The following is a 20,775-nucleotide window of genomic DNA, read 5'->3' on the forward strand; positions in this document are numbered from 1 at the left end:
ACTATGACTAAAGAACAAAGTCCTGATAGATTGAGTCTCAAAGGAATGGTATTATCCGAACAAGGATTTGGTGCTTTCTGTTATTCTATCCCCACCTCCAAGGAAACGACCAATTTGCAAAAGTAGTCATGGGGTGATACTATTCATTATGCACTTAACAGCAGCTGTGAAAAAGGCAAATTCCTTGTTAAGAATCACCATGATAGGGATTACGCTGACAATATCATAATGATACTGTATAATGATGTATAATGATACTCTGGTTCATCCGTATTTGAAATGCTGTGCACAGTTCTAGCCATACCTGGCTAAGAATATTGTAGAGTTGGGAGGGACCTAGAAAAAGACAGCTCAATGGAGCAATTTCTGTACAAAGAAAGGTTACAAAATTTGGAGCTTTTTAGTTTAGAAGAAAGAGGAACATGACAGAGATGTAATAAATTTATGCACTGTCTGCCGAAAGAGGAGATGGAGAACCCTCTTATAATGCTGAAACTCACAAAATTAAAAAAAAATTCCTTCCAGCAACACCTTAGAGACCAACTAAGTTTGTCATTGGTATGAGCTTTCGTGTGCATGCACACTTCTTCGGATACAGTCTCTAAGGTACTACTGGAAGGAATTTTTTAATTTTGTTTCGACTACGTCAGACCAACACGGCTACCTACCTGTAACTGAAATTCATGTTACCGGTATCTGATGAAGTTGAATGGTGCTATTTGCAGGACAGGTGAAGAAGAAGCATTTCTTCACACAGCACTTAGTTAAATTAAGGAATTCACTGCCAGAAGAATTCCACCAATTTTGACAGCTTGTGGGCATTGATATATCTTGTTAACTGTATATATTAGTAGTCCACATAGACTAGACCAGTTCCTGTTTAAAAATGCAAAGAAGTCTCACAACAACAATAATAAAAACCCATAGGAATATTACCTCCAAAGTGACCATCCAGGTTAGTTCAGGTAGATGGATGGATTGTGAGGTAACATGACAGCAAATGATAACAAAATTGCCTGTTATTTGTTTTCTCAAGGTAAAACCTGATTGAAGAAATGAAATTCTGCTTTAGGATAAAGATTCCACAGAGTATTCTTTTATTTAAAAACGAAATAATAGATATTAAATGCAGGTTGTTAAATTTGTTGCAGCATTCAATGAAATGGAGTGTAGACTATGGAAACTCAGGCTCTTCACATAAGTTAGTCTTTAAGGTGTGCAACAAAAAAACTTTTAAATGAATAACCATGGACTAACATTGAAGGTTATTCTGTCATTAACAGTTACCACCACTGCTAAAAGACCCTCTGGCTAATAAAGAAATGCTGCTGTAGAAATCTGTGGCTCTTACAGTATTTTTGTTCTTTCTGCTTGACTGCCTTGCATATAGTCTTAGGAAATACTAACACATTGAAACTTTACAGGGGTTCTGAGATCAGTTGAGCAATTCTGTGAGGCAGACATACAAGCTAAGCAGCTTGTGTGTATAGAGAAGGATTGTGTGTGTGTCCTTTGTGAGTCTAAGTCACATGCGTGCTTATGCCATTTGTAATTACTATGTATGCTTTTAGTCTCTGTTTATAGGTACTAAATATAGGTACTCTGCTAACTGACTTTGTGGTCCTGTTTTTACTGTGGTTGCCCTATATTTCTTAGACGTTATTTTAAAGTTGAGTGAAGAAGTCATCATAACAAAATATTTCAGATGCCATTATTTCCCAGGCTGACTGACTGCTTCAATCCTACCTTGCTTCTGCAATATTTGAAGTTACTCAATGTATCATGAAATCCAATTTTGAACAATGCAGTGATACAGGTCTTTTAGGACATCAACTTTGCCTGCAGAAAATGTAACTCAGATTTGTGAATCCCCCCTCCCCCAATCTTGAAATCAAAACTGACCTTTTCACAATGCCAGTTAAGCCCACAGAAATGTTGCCAAATGTGCTACTACTGTATAAGACTTCTGGTTACTTTCTATGCAACACAGTAATTTCAGTGTTTTTGCTACCACGTATATTGAAATTGGTATTCAGGTCGCTGGTTGGTTTTGTCATTAAATTAAATTCAAACAGATAATGTAAAAAAAAAAAAGCAAGTATCATCATTCACCATGACTTAGAAGCTGTGTGGCATGGAAGATTTGCAAGATATATTTATCTTAGAAACTAGTAGCTTGACAGCTAAACAAAACTTGCCCATTTTATACTATCCAGTAAATGTTGTTTCCTGAGAGAAAATGGTTTTAGATTTAGTTCATGAATACAAAGAGAAGAATTGGATTATTTTATATTTTCCTCTTTGTAATTCCTTTGTCATTCTTGTAGAAACATAGCTATAATAAATATACAGTGGTAGAAGAGTTTGGATTTGATATCCCGCTTTATCACTACCCGAAAGAGTCTCAAAGCGGCTAACAATCTCCTTTCCCTTCCTCTCCCACAACAAACACTCTGTGAGGTGAGTAGGGCTGAGAGACTTCAGAGAAGTGTGACTAGCCCAAGGTCACCCAGCAGCTGCATGTGGAGGAGCGGAGACGTGAACCCGGTTCCCCAGATTACGAGTCTACCACTCTTAACCACTACACCACACTGGCTCCCTTGGTATACAACCCTAATCCGCGCCGGAGGCCTGTTTGTAAACCAAAACAGGTTGTTGTTTTTTTAAAAAAATATATTTTTATTAATTTTCCAATTAAAACCAATTATATCACATTCATTATTTCAGATTATACACATATATATATCAATCAAACCGAATGTTATGCCAAATCGTCTAGAGAATTTTTTATTTGGGTTCCCATGCTTCAAGAAATTGGGGATTCCTCGCAGCCGTCCACTGCCGTCTTTTTTCTAAAGTTCAAATCGTCCTCCAAGTTCATAATAATCCAGATCTTCCCCTTACAGTCACATAGATGTTTTCCACTTTCAACCGATTGTTTCCCAGCTGCTGAGATAAATATCAAACAAGGTTTCACAAATGTTCTTTCTCCTGTGTGGGTTAATCAGTCCAGCCTCCCCATAAATCTTCTTAGTCTGGAGCTCCCTGTTGCGTCGAAGCAGCGCCATCTTAAAAAGCTCAAATCACTTTCGTTTTCTCTCATAGCCATGAAGATTAACGATCTTTATAAAATTTACAGCTTTTCCAGGCAGAAGACCCAAACATCAAACCATAAACTCTTGGTAAATTAATGGATCTCCTTGCCCTATAGCTGAACTTAGCTTCAGGTCGCTGCTCCAATTCAAAGTGCGTCACAGCTCATAAATCCTCCGAACGCGTCCAGGACTCCTTCCGTCCGACTAGGGGGGGGGGGCTTTTCTCATCGGCAACTCCACATCTTTAAAAAATATGCTCAGTAACAACAGTTTATAAAGTTCTGTAAACCAAAACAGGTTGTAACCCAAGGCGCGCTTCGCCAATGGGGCCTCCAAAAAACAAAATTGTTCATAATCCAAAAAAATGGGATGTAATCCAAAAAAAAAAAAAAAAGTTGCAAACCAGGACACGCACTTCCGGATTTTACGTGTTTATAATCCAAAATGTATGCAAACCAAGACGTATGCAAACCAAGGTACCACTGTGTGGTGGTATTGGTTGTGATGCCAGCTCTGAGTTGTACATATTCCAGGGCAAAAGGAGCACAGGTTATTCTTACTCTTCTGCCCCACAGTTTAAAAGTTTGTGTGTCTTCCGGGAGACCTAGTACTTTTCGTTATATTTTGTTAGAACCTCTGCCGATGGATAGGTGAAACTGGCACATCGGTCAAATCTGGGCCATTTATATAGCTAGAGTCTGATTCAGGAGCAGCATGCAATGAGTAAATGGGAACTGTGCGCCTACAGAGACTATGCCGGCAATGTGAACAGGCACAATGGATGAATAATATCAGATGAGACAGGTAGATCTGATGAAAAAAATATATCTTATGAGTAGCAGAGCCTTTATGTGGTAATAAACTGGATTAGAGGTATACAAGACTACTAGCTAGTCCAATCCAATCCAAATAACTTTATTGTACTAACCATTGGCCATGACAATTCTGAATCAAAAATGAATACAAGCAAAAGGGGTGTCGTGCCACAAATAATGGTCTCTATTTACCGTAGATCTCTGTGACTCACTTACACTGCAATGTTGTTCAGGGTCTCCTTTCTAATCGTTTTGGCCGCCAAAGCAAAAAGGACGACTTTATGAGTGCTTACATTTGCCAGGGAGAGACATGTTTCCTGTACAGTACGGACGGTAAGGTGAGAAACCACCTCCTGAGTCCAATGTATAATGGGCAATATAGTAAATAGCGCAATGTGTCTTCCACCTGCGGATGCCCACATATGCAGAGCCTGTCTTCATATGGTACCCTGTTAAATTGTCCGTCTAGGATGGCGGAGGGCATAGCGTGAAAACGCAGCTCAGTAAAAGCTAATTGTAGCAGCTTCGTGCAAGTCATGCAACCTCTAGTTTAGTTTTATTACTAGCTAGCCAGAAAGAGCTCTTCTGTGTCTGATGGGACACAATTCCTCTCAGATAAAACGTGTATGGCTTCTGTTTGGGAGCTTTCAGATTGAGGTATCTATTTTTACATGTGGACAATATCAGTAGAGCCTGTACTTGTTGGCATCCATCTGTTTCGGGAGAGACGATGGAGGAGTATACCTTTTGGGGGTGAAGCTAACCGTTGGAAGATTGCAGCGCGTGTAGAGACCGATACGGGAGAGACATGTTTTGGTGCAGCTGGGGCAGATTAAGGCATCCAGTTGTGCTCCTCCCAGCTGTCATTTCTCATCTGGTCACTGCTGTGGATATACAACCTGGCTGTCTCCAGGGGCTGCTGTCATCTGCAAGGGATTCCCACACCACGGGGTTTATGTTGCCAGCCTTCATGCCACGTTTACAGACATCTTTGTAATGCAGAGTTGGTCTCCCAACAGGCCTGGTACCTGAAGCCAGCTCCCCATAGAGCACATCCTTCAGAATCCAGCCACCTTCCATTGTGTGGATTAGGACCAAGCCAACGTAGACATCTCTGAGAGAGAACTAAACATGCTGGGAATTTGGGCTCTAGTATAAGAGTCTGTTCTAGAGATATAAAATTCCTGGCAATTTTGAAGCTGTGGAGGGAAATGTGTGTTTCCCTCGACTTTTTGTATCTGTAAACTGACCAAAATTGCAAGTTTATAGCTAAAACTCTGTGCTATGACTAATATTATTTTTCTCTTAAGATAGTATTTTGGTTCATATAATCCTCATGTGCATCCAAATACCAAATATTTTAAGGAAATATTTTTGCTGCTGACCATGTAAAGAATAAGTTAAGTCTTATAAATGGTAATTGTGCTTGACCAAGCCCAAGCTGATGGCCATGTCTGGTTGGTGGTCTGGTCAAGCTGGTGTGACGTGAGCAAGGCTTTTGCTTTTGAGTCTGCATGGAGTGTTGTGCAAATGCTTGCAGCTAGCAAAAGAATATACTGAAGGGTAGAATAGAATCATAGAATCATAGAGTTGGAAGAGACCACAAGGGCCATCCAGTCCAACCCCCTGCCAAGCAGGAAACACCATCAAAGCATTCTTGACATATGCCTGTCAAGCCTCTGCTTAAAGACCTCCAAAGAAGGAGACTTCACCACACTCCTTGGTAGCAAATTCCACTGCCGAACAGCTCCTACTGTCAGGAAGTTCTTCCTAATGTTTAGGTGGAATCTTCTTTCTTGAAGTTTGAATCCATTGCTCCGTGTCTGCTTCTCTGGAGCAGCAGAAAACAATCTTTCTCCCTCCTCCATATGACATCCTTTCATATATTTGAACATGGCTATCATATCACCCCTTAACCTTCTCTTCTCCAGGCTAAATATACCCAGCTCCCTAAGCCGTTCCTCATAAGGCATCGTTTCCAGGCCTTTGACCATTTTGACCATAGGCACCTCATATCCTAACAGAATGCTGAAAAGTCAGAATTAATTTGAAATAAGCTATATAAAAAAGGCCAGAGTTGATATGCTTCCGACAGAACCTTTAAAAAATAGGAAGTGATGTGTATGTTAGGTTCAGATTAAGAGAGCATTAGGTATTCAAGGTAGATGGATAAGGGTTACGATTATAGCTTTGTTCCAAATTTTGTGGAGAACTGCTTTATCCAGACATTTATACATGTATATCATACCATTTAAGTAGCACTCTTAGCATGCAACCAAAAGTAATAATTCAAGGATACACTGAGGTGACTATTCAATTTTTGCAAGCACAAGAGATTGAAAGATTCTTACATAAGCAAAGGGTTTAAAGGGGGGGGAGAGAAAGCAGAATATGTGTTAGAACAGTCTGATATGTTTAGCTCTAGTTGTGTCAGCTGAAGATGAGGTTTTGAAGAAGAACTCTTCAGACTGTGCTGGGAGACTAACATAACGTAAAAGTGAACCAAAGTATATGAAGTCTTCGGTAATGTAGAATTCTTCATTTAAAGTCACACTAAAAGAGTAATGCTCTGGAACTTCCAATTATATTAAACTCCATTGCATTTAAGTTTTTTATGGTGTATGTTCTGATAAGCAAATGTATTCAGCAGTAAAGCTGGAAATGTGCCAAATGAAAGCATATATAGCCTGTCCTACTTTTTGATTTACAAATTCTGAAGTGTGAAACATCGCACTCTGCTTCAGACACTTGTATCACCAATACTGCTCCAGAATAAATATGAGGAAGTGGTGCATTTTGTAGATTATGTTTAATTTTAGCTGCATTTTGTTTTTGTGTTAACAGCTCCACTTAGCAGCACTGGCATCTCTGAAAGGAGACATAGTTGAACTTAACAAACGCCTACAGCAAACCGAACGAGAAAGGGATTCGTTGGAAAAGAAATTGGCAAAGGCACAGGTAAGTGATTGTTCAGCCGCTGAAATGGTATTTGCTCTCAAGGCTTCAAACAATTTAATCGGTAGAAAGATAAAAGGCACTGTTGTAAGATAGCTGTCAAATAAGTGAGGCTTTAACAGGCAAACACAGTGAAAATTGGTAGTTTGTTTGAGGCTGTTGAGTGGGTGAAAGGAACACCTAGATTTGGCTTTGCCTCTGGATGCCCAGATAGAGACCGTGGCCAGGAGTAACTCTGCTCAGCTTAGGCTGCTGTGCCACCAGCACCCATTCCTGAAAAGACCCAGCAAGACGTGCCTTAGTTAGGGTTGCCAACTGGTTGCCAACCTGTTTCTGGGCACAATCCTAAATGTTGATTATCATTAAAACCCTAAATGGCTTGGCTGCAGGATACTCAAGGAGCTGGTCTCCTCCTGTATCTTCCTGCTGCTTCCAAAGTTCTATTGGAGAGGCCCTTCTTCTGTGTCCATCATAGATTGAGTCACAGTTGGCTGGGACAAGAGATGGGCTTTCTCATTGACCATGACCAAGTTGAGAAGTATGTTACTCTCTGAGATTCATTTGGTCCCATCTTACTGTTTTCCAACAACTGGTTAAAGCTTTCCTGTTCTCCCCACCCTTTTTTTTTCACTAGACAGAATATCTTCTTGTGGCAGACTCTCATTTCTGAATGTTTTTCAACTCTCTTACTTATTTCATTGTGTTTTTATTTGTTGTAAGCCATCCTAAGTGATGCAAACGCATTTGAAGAACAGGGTATACGTTTTCTAAATAAATATGAACGGCATGAAGTTGTGCTCAGAAACAGTTAAACAAACATTTATTTTGCTGACATACAGTCTAGTCTGAGAGAAAAGACAGTGGGCTTGGATTCCCAGTGCAAGGATTCCCAGTAGCACAATGGGGCTTTTCCATCTCTCCCTTCATCTCCCCCCAATCTGCTTCAGAGGGTCAGGAGAACCCCCAGAAAAACAGGTTGCGGAGAGGAGAGGGGATATTGTTCCCTCAGCACAAAGTATTTCTGCTTGTCCTTAGAGCTACAATGAATACCACCCAATGTTTTTGCTCTGACTCAAGCATCGTATGCTTACTTCCTGTAGATGTGGTCCACCGTTTTTTACATCCGTGAAAAGAGCACAATTTAGTACAAAGGGATGTGTGCCATGAGCAAAAAAAAAAAACCCAGTAGACAGTTCAATATATTTGTGTCTTGCATTAGCAACACTGATTTTTATTTGTTGTGCATCGTTGGTTTGCAGACTTGAAGAGGAGTGCAGGGTTAAATTATCTGTCATAGGATTTGCTAGCCCTTTTGTACTGCTTTTTAACCAGGCTTCATTTGCATCATAATAAAGCACTCATTCCAAGCCATTACTGGATTTTAATTTGCTGGCAAGGGCTGGTTTCTTAATTTCCATTGTTACATTTTTAGGTCCAGCTTGTGCACCCAAAAATAAAATACAGTAAACATCAGCTATGGGGGAATAACTTATTGAAGGCTTGCTTGACCCACTCAAGATTGTCGTTTCTCATTTTACAAGAGAGCCTGCCTAGATAATTTGTTACTTTGCTGGAAAGGATTTCACACATGAAAAGGGTTACAGTGGAACCTCGGTTTATGAACACCTCGGTTTACGAATTTTCGGTTTACGAACGCCACGGACTCATCGGGAACGGATTAATTCACTTTCCATTACTTTCAATGGGAAAGTTCGCTTCAGTTTATGAATGCTTCAGTTTATGATCAGACTTCCGGAACCAATTACACCCATGCTTCAGGTTAAGTATGCTTCAGGTTGAGTACTCCACGGACCCGTCTGGAACAAATTAATCCACTTTCCATTACTTTCAATGGGAAAGTTCGCTTCAGTTTATGAACAGACTTCCAGAACCAATTGTGTTCATAAACCGAGGTACCACTGTACACACAAAGTGTGTAACAAATTATCTAGGTACCGTAATTTCTCTTGTAAAAGGTGGGGATGAGCTGATACCCTTTAAAAACAACACTCATATTAAAGAGAAGGTAATGACGGCAAAATAGCAGGTTACTGAGATGGATGCATTCCTATCCCACCTGCTGAAAATGGGAATACCAAGCAGGATCCAAGTTTTGCATTGATACTGTCAGGATCCTTTGTTTTGTGACGATTTAAAATGGTATTGGCCATATGTTCCCTAGCCCTGGATCAGCTCTGGCACAGCATGTCTTAAATAGGCATCTGGAAGTGAGTCAAAAGTCTGCTCCATGGTTAGAAATAAAAAGAGAATTATCTGTCTCCTCCAATGTTGGCAAAACAATGGCCCAGTTCACATTTAACATTAAGGCAGATCATGGCTTAGAGTGAATGAACAAATATGCAGGTTACTGGAGAAAAGATTGTGGCCTCTGTACTCCTCCCCTGGTTTTGCTTGCGCTACCATGGTTTATTCTGGTGTTATTCTTGGACCCCAGACAAACCACAAATGGTCAACTAAGAACAACTAAGACCTTGGCTTGTCAGGAGGAAGACAAACCACAAGCTTAGGTTCAGATGTCCCTTGAAACCAAACCATGTGGTAACCTAGGGTAGTGTGCCAGCAGCAGGACCCGGGCAGAGGTCAGTCTTCTCATTCATGCTAAACCATGGTTTGTCCCAGTGTTATGTGCAACCTTTGTAAATTTCTGAAAGAGCTTGTGAAAAACCAGTCAAAGAGGCATTTGCTAACAGAGCCTCCCATTCACAGCAAGGAGAAAATAAAATTATCACTTCTGGGTCAGGCTGAACAGGAATTAGTTCAACACCAGAGCTGAGTAAGGAACAAATTTAACAACATTTCAGTTTTATGAATTCCAAGTAGCTTTGAGTTGTAATCTGGTCAGAACTCACAAACTTGCTTCTTGTCTGTGTAAACATAATAGCACCAACCTCTTTACAAAATGGAATTTAGGAGCTTATAAGCAATGGAAGCTACAGTATCAAGTGAGCAAACATGTCAAGATCATCAAATTGCCAAATAATAGACATCCGGGAATCCCATGCTAATGGGGTGTTGCTTGTTCCTCACAGCTCTGCTGGAAAAGTTAGGCAATGCATGATCAAAAACAGCATTCAAATGACTATTTTGCCAGGAAGCATTACACAACTGGAGATTTTTGGAGATACCCAATTCTCCCAGAAAAGAAATAACAACTAGACATGTTGTGGCTATACACACTGTGATGATATAGATACAGTAGAAGGTGTATGATGTTGCACTTTTATCCTAAGGCAGGGTTTCCCAAACTTGGGTTGTCTCCAGCTGTTTTTGGACTACAACTTCCATCATCACTAGCTAGCAGGTCCAATGGTCAGGGATGATAGGATCAGCTGGAGATACAAGTTTCGGAAACAGTGGTCCTAAGGTATTGTTGCAATAGCTAGTTTCGTGTATTGGAAAGTATAGGTCCAGGAATGTTATATTGGGAAATAACTGCCCAGGAACATCACTGCTGTGGCACAAGAGTGAGGAAATAGCTTGGAGTGATTATCCAGCTGACCTAGGTTCTTGACATATTGTTTTGGTTTGGCGCTAGTTTTGCTTTGAAATGCTCTCTTTGTCAGACCCAACATCCACATATCAGGTTTCTTAATCATTCTCATCTGCCTTTGAACAGTACGTCATCTGTACTTTCAAGAGAAAAACTGTGCCTCAGTGAGGCTTTGAGTGGTCCCTCGGTCAAAAATGACGAAAGTGCAAGCTTTCAGATAACAACAATGAATTAACTGTTAGTGTCCCAAATCTTCTTTCGTGGCTTAAAATGCCATGCAAGCTGTAGAAACTATTGGATGGTTTTCTGGATACAGCTGAATCGTGTAATGACTTGCACTGTCCTGACCTGCCGTGGATCTCTCATCGCTCAAAAGATTTGATTTCAGCTTTATGCAGCTGCCTCAGCCTGTGGAGCAAATGCTACCACAGCTCTGTGGGTTAAGGTTAGGCCTTCTAGTTCAGTACAATAATACAGCTGCATTCAGTGTTGCATTCAATGCATTGCAACTTTAAGTGTATTAAAAGACAAGGCGGTCCTGCTGTTGTGCCAATATCCCAGGCCTGCTGTCTTTTCCTTGCCTTATATTTTGCTTTGTCTTTTTGTTAGCTTGAGATTTTCTAAGTACCTTGCCTTCATTGCGAGCCCATCTTATCCCTATCCCAGAAACTAAAGTTTGTTCATTTCTTGCCTGGAAATAATTTTTATTCTACCCTGTTCCAAGCAAGGACTCTACATTTGCAAGAATTCGTTGAATCTAATCAACATAGCCTTTCCTTCCTCATATTGTTAACTGCAACACATTGGCCACTGAAACGAAGACCTGGGACTTTAGTTTTGAAATGGTAAAACTGTAAATTACCTATGTGTGAAAGTGTAGTGGTTGAAGGATTATCAGATATTTAAAGAGAAATCTATGGAAGCGTGTAATTATAAACACAAAGAGGAAGGTGCTAGGCTAGAATAACCAAACCTTCCATCTTCTCTGGAACCACTGCTGCTTATGATAGCTAAATCTTCCATTTAAAAAGTTCAGATACAAAAAAATACTACAGAAAAGTAATTGACCATACAATAGTTTCAATTGTGGCTTGGTGCCCCAAATGAATTAAGTATCTCTGTGGTAATATTGTAAATCAGAGTTCTGTGTGCTTATATATGAAAGATTATTTGGAAAACCAGTGTTAGCGCATTGCAGACAGATACACTCCAATATACTAGTGTATAGCTCAGGTTTATGTCTTTGCCTGGAAATATCTAGTTTTTAGTTTATTCAGTTGGGCAGTTCCACTTTAAACAAATTAGACAACCATGAAGAGTGGGAAAATGTGTTGTAGAGTTTAGCAATAGCCTGCTTTGTACTGCAAGACTGAATGTAGCAGCAAACTGCAAGAGCAGCAAAACTTCATTCATTTATGATTGTCATATGTAACATAAATATTGCTTACCAATTATATTAGAGTGAGAGGAGGATATCAGTTTATAGACAAGCATATTGAAAACAGATCTTTGTTTGTTTATTATTGGATCCACGTGTATTTTTAAATACTTCAGTGATATTAAAATATTTTGTCATATTTTTAAAAGAGTCTACATATGTGTGTGTGTGTAGATACCCATGATACCATGCATCATTTATAACAGTAAAAAAGATGGAGAAGCCTGATAGAGACTTCTTGCATGCATGGTAGGAATGCAGAAAGGGGAAAAAAAGAAACCCAGGGAAAAAAATTTGTACAAATAATTTGATTTGATATCTTATTCCTTTATATCTCTGCCATCATCTGCTAGATTTACTCCCATCTGGATGTCGCTGCAGGTCTTCATATACAAAATTGGCCAGGCACATGAACAGTTTTTTCCCTTGTGCCATTAAATTGTTAAATTTGTAGATGTGTAGCTGAAGGGGAGGTCAATTATGGGTGGGTTTCTTTGCTTATTTGTATTGTGAGTGGAACAGTGTGTGTATGTTTACATTGCAATGTAGCTGAAACAAATTCCAAGTATGTTGGAAAATGTACTTGGCCAATAATAAATTATTATTATTATTATTATTATTATTATTATTATTATTATTATTATTATTATTCCCATAGAACCATTGCTCAATTTGGTCAGGTTTACTAAGAATCATATAAGGAGTTAACATATGGAGTTGGAAGGTATATGTTGGCAGTGGCAAACATTTTAATTGCCACTAAATAGAGAATGCCCAATATAAAACAAACAAGGTTAATAAATGCTGATATTTAGCTTCAGTGGTCAAACTTACAGAAATTGTACATTTGCAAGAAGACTAACAAAAAGGAGGAAAAGGTGAGCAATTTGAGTGCTTCAGGTGACCAGCTTATTTACTCATTTCCAGAACTTGCAGACTCATCTGTTGCTAAGTAGAAATAACTATTAAACGATTGAAAATACTATGAAGAACAGAGGAGAGGAAGGCATAGAAAGAGAATGCTTCCTGACACAGCAGTGATGTTGCAGGCCAATAGAAGTGGACTGATTGCCAAAAGGAAGAGTATAAAAAGTAAAAAAAATGTGACTGTGAACTGAGGCCCCAGGCGACCTCAGTAGAAAGAGTATCGGCACTGTTGACAAAATTTTATGGAAGAACTAGGAGTTGAAACCAAGAAAAAAGTCATTGTGACTTTGCCTTCCCCAACCTGATACCAGATTTTTTGGAGTGCAGCTTCCCTCAGTCCCAGCCAGCACAGCCAGTTTGGGGAAGGCTGATGTGGAAGATTTAACACCATGCACACCCAGTAGAATATAGAGGTTGAAAACCAGACTGGGAAGGTTAAAATCTTCCTAATATCAAAGCATGTGTCATGCAGCTAAATCTTAAAGAGGGTATGTTAGTGGCTCCCAATATCAAAAAATATTGCCCTGTTGACAGATTTACGTTCATAGGAAGTGCAGGCCGCTCATTCATGCGTTTCGATATCACTGAGGGACTGGATTCTGATGAACAAGACAGACATAGCCAGGTGCATCATATGCTTAATTGGATAAAAGAGTCTATAACAAATTTAGGATAAACATAAGAAAGTTTTGGCCCCAAATTATCCTGTGTAACATCGCATATTGTCACGAGACCTTATTATATCCTGCATAGTTACTAAGAAGAGAGACAGAAGAAAAAGAGGGAAGAAAAATATCTGATAAGAAGCAATGATTATTTGGAGGAATATTGCAGGCAGGAGGAGAGGTTAAGGATGGACAGCAAGATGTTTTCTTAATATATTGCAGGAAAAACTGATGAAGGAACACGCCCAACAGGATCAAGCCCATTTTGAACTAGATCCAAATGCTAGAGGACTGTGAGCCTCTTTTTAATGGGTCCATGGGAGCAGGATATACCGTATACATTTATATTCCACGCCTCCTCCTCCTCCTCCTCCTCCTCCTCCTCCTCCTCTTCTTCCTCTTCAAAGATTTGGTGCCATCTCTTGTTCTTGTACTGTAGTGTTCATTGTATGTGTCTGTCATCAGATAAGGTTTATTTTGAAAAATGTTGGCTGTCCACTGATTTGAGAGAGACCAGGATAGCTACTGTGGCTAAAGTCCATTAGCACCAGTCTGTATATCTTCAGTCAAAATAAACAATGGCCATCTCTTCAGCGCACCACTTTGAGAGATGAAATCTGGTAAAGCAGAGTTCTTATTTATTGACAGAAAGTAATTGTCACACACTGACATGTCTGAAATATTATTTCAGATCGAAGACAAAGGATGTCTGAAACTTGCAGCTTGCTAGGCCCTGAGATCAGGTTCATGGGCACCAGAGAGTAATTTGGTACAGTAATGTGCATCATGACATGTTTTCTTTGTGTAAGCTAAACGAGAGAAGTCAAACATGACATTAAAAGGGATTCACAGCATATTTTAAAGACAGTTTTACCGTTGAACTTACAGAAAATCATATTCACCAACTGAACACAATTTGAAGATTTCAATCTTTACCCACTCCCATCTCTCATTTACTGCTGCCTCTTCAGCCAACTCTTCTGCCTCCTACTCCAACTTGGCAACAACCAAAGGACACAATCCATACAAAAAGCAGTGTTGCTTACAGTTTATAATCTCATATCCACATCTCCCTTTGAGAAACTATAAATTATGATCTATTCTTTATAATTTCGTATTCAAAACTTACATTTATATTTCCTAAGTGTGGGATTGTGAGAGACTGCAGGTGGATAAAACACATACAGTATAAATAAGTCAGAAATTAGATCGTTATAACAAAAGAAAAAAAATGCTATGGAAAATCGTGTTTTAAAATTTCCTGCTCTCTGGCGCCATCTGGTGCTGCATGTTTATAGCGCATTCACATCTCTGTTCCTTTTACTAATGTAGCTGAGTCCTACGTGAAGCATTTTCTTGCATCCTATTTCCATATAGCTCCCCATTATGTCCATGCTGTTCCTCTGAATGTCTTTATTCTGCTGCTGTTTTATTAGTGTGAACAGTCCCACCTAATGAGAGAGCACGAAGATGTGCAAGAGCGGACGACGCTTCGCTACGAAGAACGGATCACAGAGCTCCACAGCATTATCGCAGAACTGAATAAGAAAATCGACCGACTTCAAGGAACTACTATAAGGTAGAGTGGTCCCTTATCAATTGTGTCAGCCTAACACTAGCATAAAGCTGCCTCTTGAGCTTCGATAAATATTTGTTCCCATCTAATCATATTAGGTTGCATACACACACATGTACCTGCTTAGAAACTTCCTTGTTTTATATCCCTTAATCCTTACAGTTGTATGCTGCTGCTTCCCCATACACTTGCCCAGTCATAGAGTTGTAGAATTGGAAGGATCATCTAGCCCAGGCATCCCCAAACTGCAGCCCTCCAGATGTTTGGCCTACAACTCCCATGATCCCTAGCTAACAGGACCAGTGGTTGGGGAAGATGGGAATTGTAGTCCAAAGCATCTGGAGAGCCGAAGTTTGGGGATGCCTGATCTAGCCCTACCTCCTGCAATGCAGGAACCTATTGCCCAATGTGGGGCTCGAACCCACAACCCTGAATCTCACGCTCTATTGACAGAGTAGTAATACTTCTCTCCCCCGAGCTGCCCAAAGTAAATAGATCTCCAGCCAAAACACCTCTAGTCCTCCCTTTTGAGATACACCAATGGGCCACAACTCATTATTGTGAAAACTAAACTTCGCGTTTTGTTGGTTGTATATATGAAACTTCTAAAGTGGCTTTTGTTTTTCTTTACACAATTTGTAAAGAAAATGTCATTGAACGGTCTATGGGGAAATGACGACGACGATGATGGTTGGAGCATAAATGTAGGGCCCAGTTGGTGTTCAGGTTCAGATTTTATTGGATTCTTTATGGGAATTCTTGTATGTCTCTTCAATGTGATGCTGTCTCTTTCAGATACATTTGGTATTTGTGAATGTCTGGTAGTACTATCTACGAAGTTCATCTATGGAATCTATCTAGAGCTGAAGGAATTTTGTTGCGAACATTATCATATTGGCTGCTTTAGATCCTCACGCTTCTTCCTAAGTTGAAGATATTCTTCCATTCGTGATCAGCTCTATGAAATTACCACAGAACAATATTAGATCTTACAGTTGTGGCTTATGCTTTACTTCTGAAGTAACAGAAGATCTTGCACCTGAAAAAAAATCACATCTCAAGTCTGAAATAAGCAAAATGAGTTATCTGCAAAGCCCTTAATTACTAATGAATTTGTAGGTGTCTCGCTTCAAGATAGCTCCTAATTGGCTCATGACACTTGCGTAATATCTCATATATATTTTCACTACCCAGAAAGCATTATACTTTATTCATGTTCCATAGGAGAGGTCTCTTAACATAGAAGATTGATGTCTTAGGAGAGATGAGAATGCTGCCCATTCAACGCCAAGTGTAGATCAGAAGTGCATGGAGAACTAGCACATGCCCTCACCTTGGGACAGGAAATGACAACTGCATATTTTTGAGTAGATGCGACAAAAACATTAGCATAAATATAATTCTAGCAAACCTTGTATTCACAGAGGACCTAACACCTGAGGATATCAAAGTGCCTTACCAGCACTAATTAAAGCAGAGCAAATGTTGGAAAGCAGCCAATGCCTAGATTGGGTTTTGAAGCCATGAGAGAATTACTTTGCACACACCCTGTCAACACCCCAGATGAATTCCTTAGCGAAGATAGCTATGGGGAAATAGAAGTGCCGCTTGCCTAATTTCTTGCTCTATGCTAAACTGATGAAGACAAACTTACATATACACTGTTTGTTTCCTTTTTTTCCAACCTTCACCTTTCAGGATAAGTCATTGGCGTAATTTAAAGCAGGGTTTGGTCATTGTGATTTGATCAAAATGCCAGCAGAATATGTACTCCAGAGGGACAGCTAACTAAGCTTTCCTGGCACCTAAAGGCTAAGAGGGAGATGTATGGCATGATGCAGAAGTTGTTCACCTACATTTAGGGACCACAAGTGGCTGTCCAAACATATATCAAGATATCTTTGTCATTGGTGTATACACTGTAAGCCAACTCTGTTGCAGGGTTGACTCTGAATCAGACTGATATCCTAACCTTAAATCAAATTGTCAGGATGGAACACAATAAAATATTTTTAAATGCAAACCCCCCCCCCATAAAGAGTAGAAAATGGCCAATATATGTAAGTTGCATTAAAATTATATACAAGGCAGAGGAAAGCAAAATATCATTCAGTTATTTTTGTATTGTTTTTAAAGCTACTTTTACCTGTTCTTTATTATGTTTATGAATCACCTTGACACACATGTAGAAGATGATTCATAAATTAATAAAAAAATTAACAATTAAAATAATCTGTTTTGCCAACTGCATCATTGGGAAGGCAAGGAGTCCTTTGTAACAATATATATATATATAATAAGCAATAAATAACAAGAGCAACAACAATGTAATTGGCAAGCTCCTCTTCTCCTTCATGCATTTTTTGTTTAATTCACATGCCAGTTTTGAAAGTTTGGCCTTAACCAAATATTGGTTTGCAATATTAATTTTCACCAAGCTGCGGTGGGGAGGAGGAATTTTTATAATGGCTCACACTGCCTCATATTTTGGATTTAAAACCTCTAGGCTAAAAAGAATAGCATCTGCTGATATAAATAAGATACTTTTCCTACTCAGGAAATGAACTGAAGTCGTTCTCTACCTAAGTTTGCATTGTGAAAGTGATATAACACATGTTGTGTTTAATATAAATATATGGTCTTTATGGAAGAATAGCAATTGAAGCTCACTAAAGTTTGTGTGTGAAGTGTTAGCACTGTGATAAGCCCATCCTCTTTACAACTCTGAGGTAATTCAGGTTTTAAAATGAAGAGCTAATTGCAGAGAGTCGACATAAATGAGCAAACAAATTAGCCTTCTGACCAAAAAAAAGACAGCTCTTTGACTGCATGGTAATTGTTTTTTGTCTAAAGCTAATTATTGTTGGCTTGTGTTGTGCCTAATAATTAACTTATTCATAGAACATTAATTCACGTTTATAGGTCTTCATTATCTTGTACTTTAATTTGTGCTGTTTGGGGCTTGGTTTTCTTGCCTACTTTAGCATGTATCGCATAGAACCTTCAAGTACTGCTTTGATCTAATTTTAACATAGCCGTTTGGTATATTGTGAATGTTTGCTTGGCGTCATGGACAAAAGGTGCCTCATGCTTCAGTATTTCCTAAATAGTTTAAAAAGCAGTACTTTCAAGATGCCTGAGTTCACACTGAAGCAGGGCGATGTGAAGAGCAAATAGTCATATTCGTTTTCCTTTGATTTAATTCATTCTTCCCTTCTGTCTCCTAAAATCCATTGCAGCTGTTACTGGGACTGGAAAACTGAAATAAATGATTTCTGAGCATTGTAAAGAGGGATGGGGGGACTCACTGAAGCTCTTCTTCAGTGATTGGAAAAACCACTATGTGGTTCTTTTAATCATGGAGAAAGACGCAGTCTTTTGCAAGACAAGACTCCCCCCCTACTCCCCCCCCCCCAATTCAGTTTATTTACATAGGTAAACCACTAGCGATTATAGCTGCACAGAATCTTAGCAATAATGAGCACTTTTAAGCAACCATTAATTTAGAGCTCAAGACAAGTATCCCCAGATACCCAAATGTTACTTGCACGTGCCACATAGAGATGAGAAGGAATTGTGCAAAATGTCTTTTGCAAAGCCATGTGTGTGTACACACACACTTTCCCAACTAATTTTAATGAGTGCTTTTACGCAGAACATTCCATTGGGTTGTTTACTTGTTACATATGCTGGATGTGCTACAAGTTTTTGCAGAGTAATTCCTAAACTACCATTCAAAGTGATTACGAGGATAAAATTGCAGTACCTGACATCCTGGGAGGAAGAGTCAGGTGTAATGATAGATAAGAGAGTGAAATAATATTCTAAAACAATCTAAATAGCCATGCCACCTGTTTGGTAAGATGGTCTAATGCACCTAATCATCTCCTTTTTAATAAGTATGTGGTGAATTTTGTGAACTTCAGAGGTCATATTCTAACTACAGTTTTGTGGATAGTTGTAGCTTATTAGATGCCTGGTAGTTTTTGTAGTTACTTACTTATTGTGATTATAGGACCATCAATTGTGCTGTTTCTCTTAGGTGGTTAAAAAAAAAGAAAAAAATCATTTGTCTGTGGCTCATTCCTCAGGGAAGAAGATGAGTATTCAGAACTGCGATCAGAACTTAGTCATAGTCAACATGAGGTCAATGAAGATTCACACAGCTTGGATCAAGATCAAACTTCTGTTTCAGTTCCAGAGAACCAGTCTACTATGGTCACAGCTGACATGGGTGAGCAATATTCTGAATGCTTCTCATGGTAGTAGCACAATATTACAGCAGCTTTCATAAGACAGAATAAAAAACCTCAAAGCAAAAGTAAGGCATGTGGTGGGGCATCTTATTAGTAGACTTAAAGGTATATATATTCAAGCTTAAAAACCTTAATTTTATTTATTTCTTAGTACATGACACAGAGAATGAAAATAAAATAATTGACCAAAAGAAAATACATATACACACCCTACACTACAAACAAAAACCCTACACACACCCGTGACTTCCCTCCACCACAACTCGACTTCCTTTGGTTCAAATTTGTGTATTGTCATTGCCTTCTTTGGATAATACATCTTATAACGATTTCTAATTGTTATTCTCGCTTGTACTTTACATACTTAATCCATGCATATCAGCATATTCTTTTTAGAGCAGTGTTTTTCCATACTGCTCCATTAAATGTCCATAACAAACCTATAAGAATATATTAGCAGTAGAGCATAATTGAGCAACTTTTTGTAAGCAAAAAGGGGGAAATGGAAGCTAAACTTACATCATCTTCAATAGACAGTGAGTCCTGACCCTTTAATTTTAGAAAGCTCACAAAAATATTTGGGGCTATGTCTGATGTTTGAAATCAGAAGTCACAAACATATAAACAAAACCTTTCATTCTTTCATGTCCATCTATTTTTTTTTGCTACTTCTAATTATTAAATTAAAAGATCATTTAGCAGTAGTTTCTTCTTAAATATCACCCTTGGTTATTATTCAGTGATTTCTGTTTTCTTTCATGCAGTGCTTCATGTAGTTGTATCATCCATTGCTTCTCAGCACTGCATAATCAAATAATGTTCTTCCAAAGCTTCTTGCTTTCAGAAAGCTCTGTAATTTCTCTACAGATGGCAGGTTTCAAAGTAACATTTGGCTGAGTTGGGAAGTGCTAAGGACATTTGTTTGTGTCAGAGTGACTCTGATAATGATGGCTTTTGTCAAACTCCAGCAGGTTTTCTGGTTCAAAAACTTAGGCTTACAGCCAGCACGTTCTGTTGAAATAACCTGCTCTAACTTTTGGGACACAGGGATTTAGAATGTTGTGCCACATTTTGCAGGTTCTCAGGGGCCATTGCTATTTAGTTCAGAGGGACAACATATAGACCACACATTCAGTCTGCTTTCGAGTATATGAGTCACTTAGATATATGCTGATAAAAAAAGGCTTGTAACCCCACCATATTGTTGAAGCAGTATGAAATACTGAAGTGGAAACATTTTCCCCAAAGAACAAAGAAAATGGCTGGCTGTTAGCCATTTTCTTGATATGTTTCACCCTTAAGCATAAAGGTTTACCATGCAGAATTCATAGCTGTTCATGGGATAACCTTCCTGTAAAGGGAATATTAATACAGAGCATCTGTAATCTTACTCCCTTGTTTGTGATGCTAGACAGACATGATTAATATTGGTTAAATTCTGTGGTGTTAGGGATGACCCAAAGAATTTGGATTTGTATGTTCAACTGTAACGTGCCCCAAGGCAAAGTTATAGATGAATGATATAGCAATGTAGGAG

The 20,775-nt window shown here is 39.0% G+C and overlaps 1 protein-coding gene across 4 annotated transcripts in view; it reads left to right on the top strand.

Moving 5' to 3' along the window:
- Window positions 1–20,775, top strand: part of MCC (MCC regulator of WNT signaling pathway) — a 202,635-nt gene that overhangs the window by 122,892 nt on the left and 58,968 nt on the right. For all 4 annotated transcript variants that reach the window (XM_035099855.2, XM_035099856.2, XM_035099857.2 and 1 more), the window contains 3 exons: window positions 6,755–6,868; window positions 14,843–14,985; window positions 19,074–19,216. In XM_035099855.2, the coding sequence (XP_034955746.1) occupies window positions 6,755–6,868; window positions 14,843–14,985; window positions 19,074–19,216 (400 nt within the window). The remainder of the gene's footprint in view (window positions 1–6,754; window positions 6,869–14,842; window positions 14,986–19,073; window positions 19,217–20,775) is intronic.

Source organism: Zootoca vivipara, chromosome 11, assembly GCF_963506605.1.
Source record: "Zootoca vivipara chromosome 11, rZooViv1.1, whole genome shotgun sequence".
NCBI lineage: Eukaryota > Metazoa > Chordata > Lepidosauria > Squamata > Lacertidae > Zootoca > Zootoca vivipara.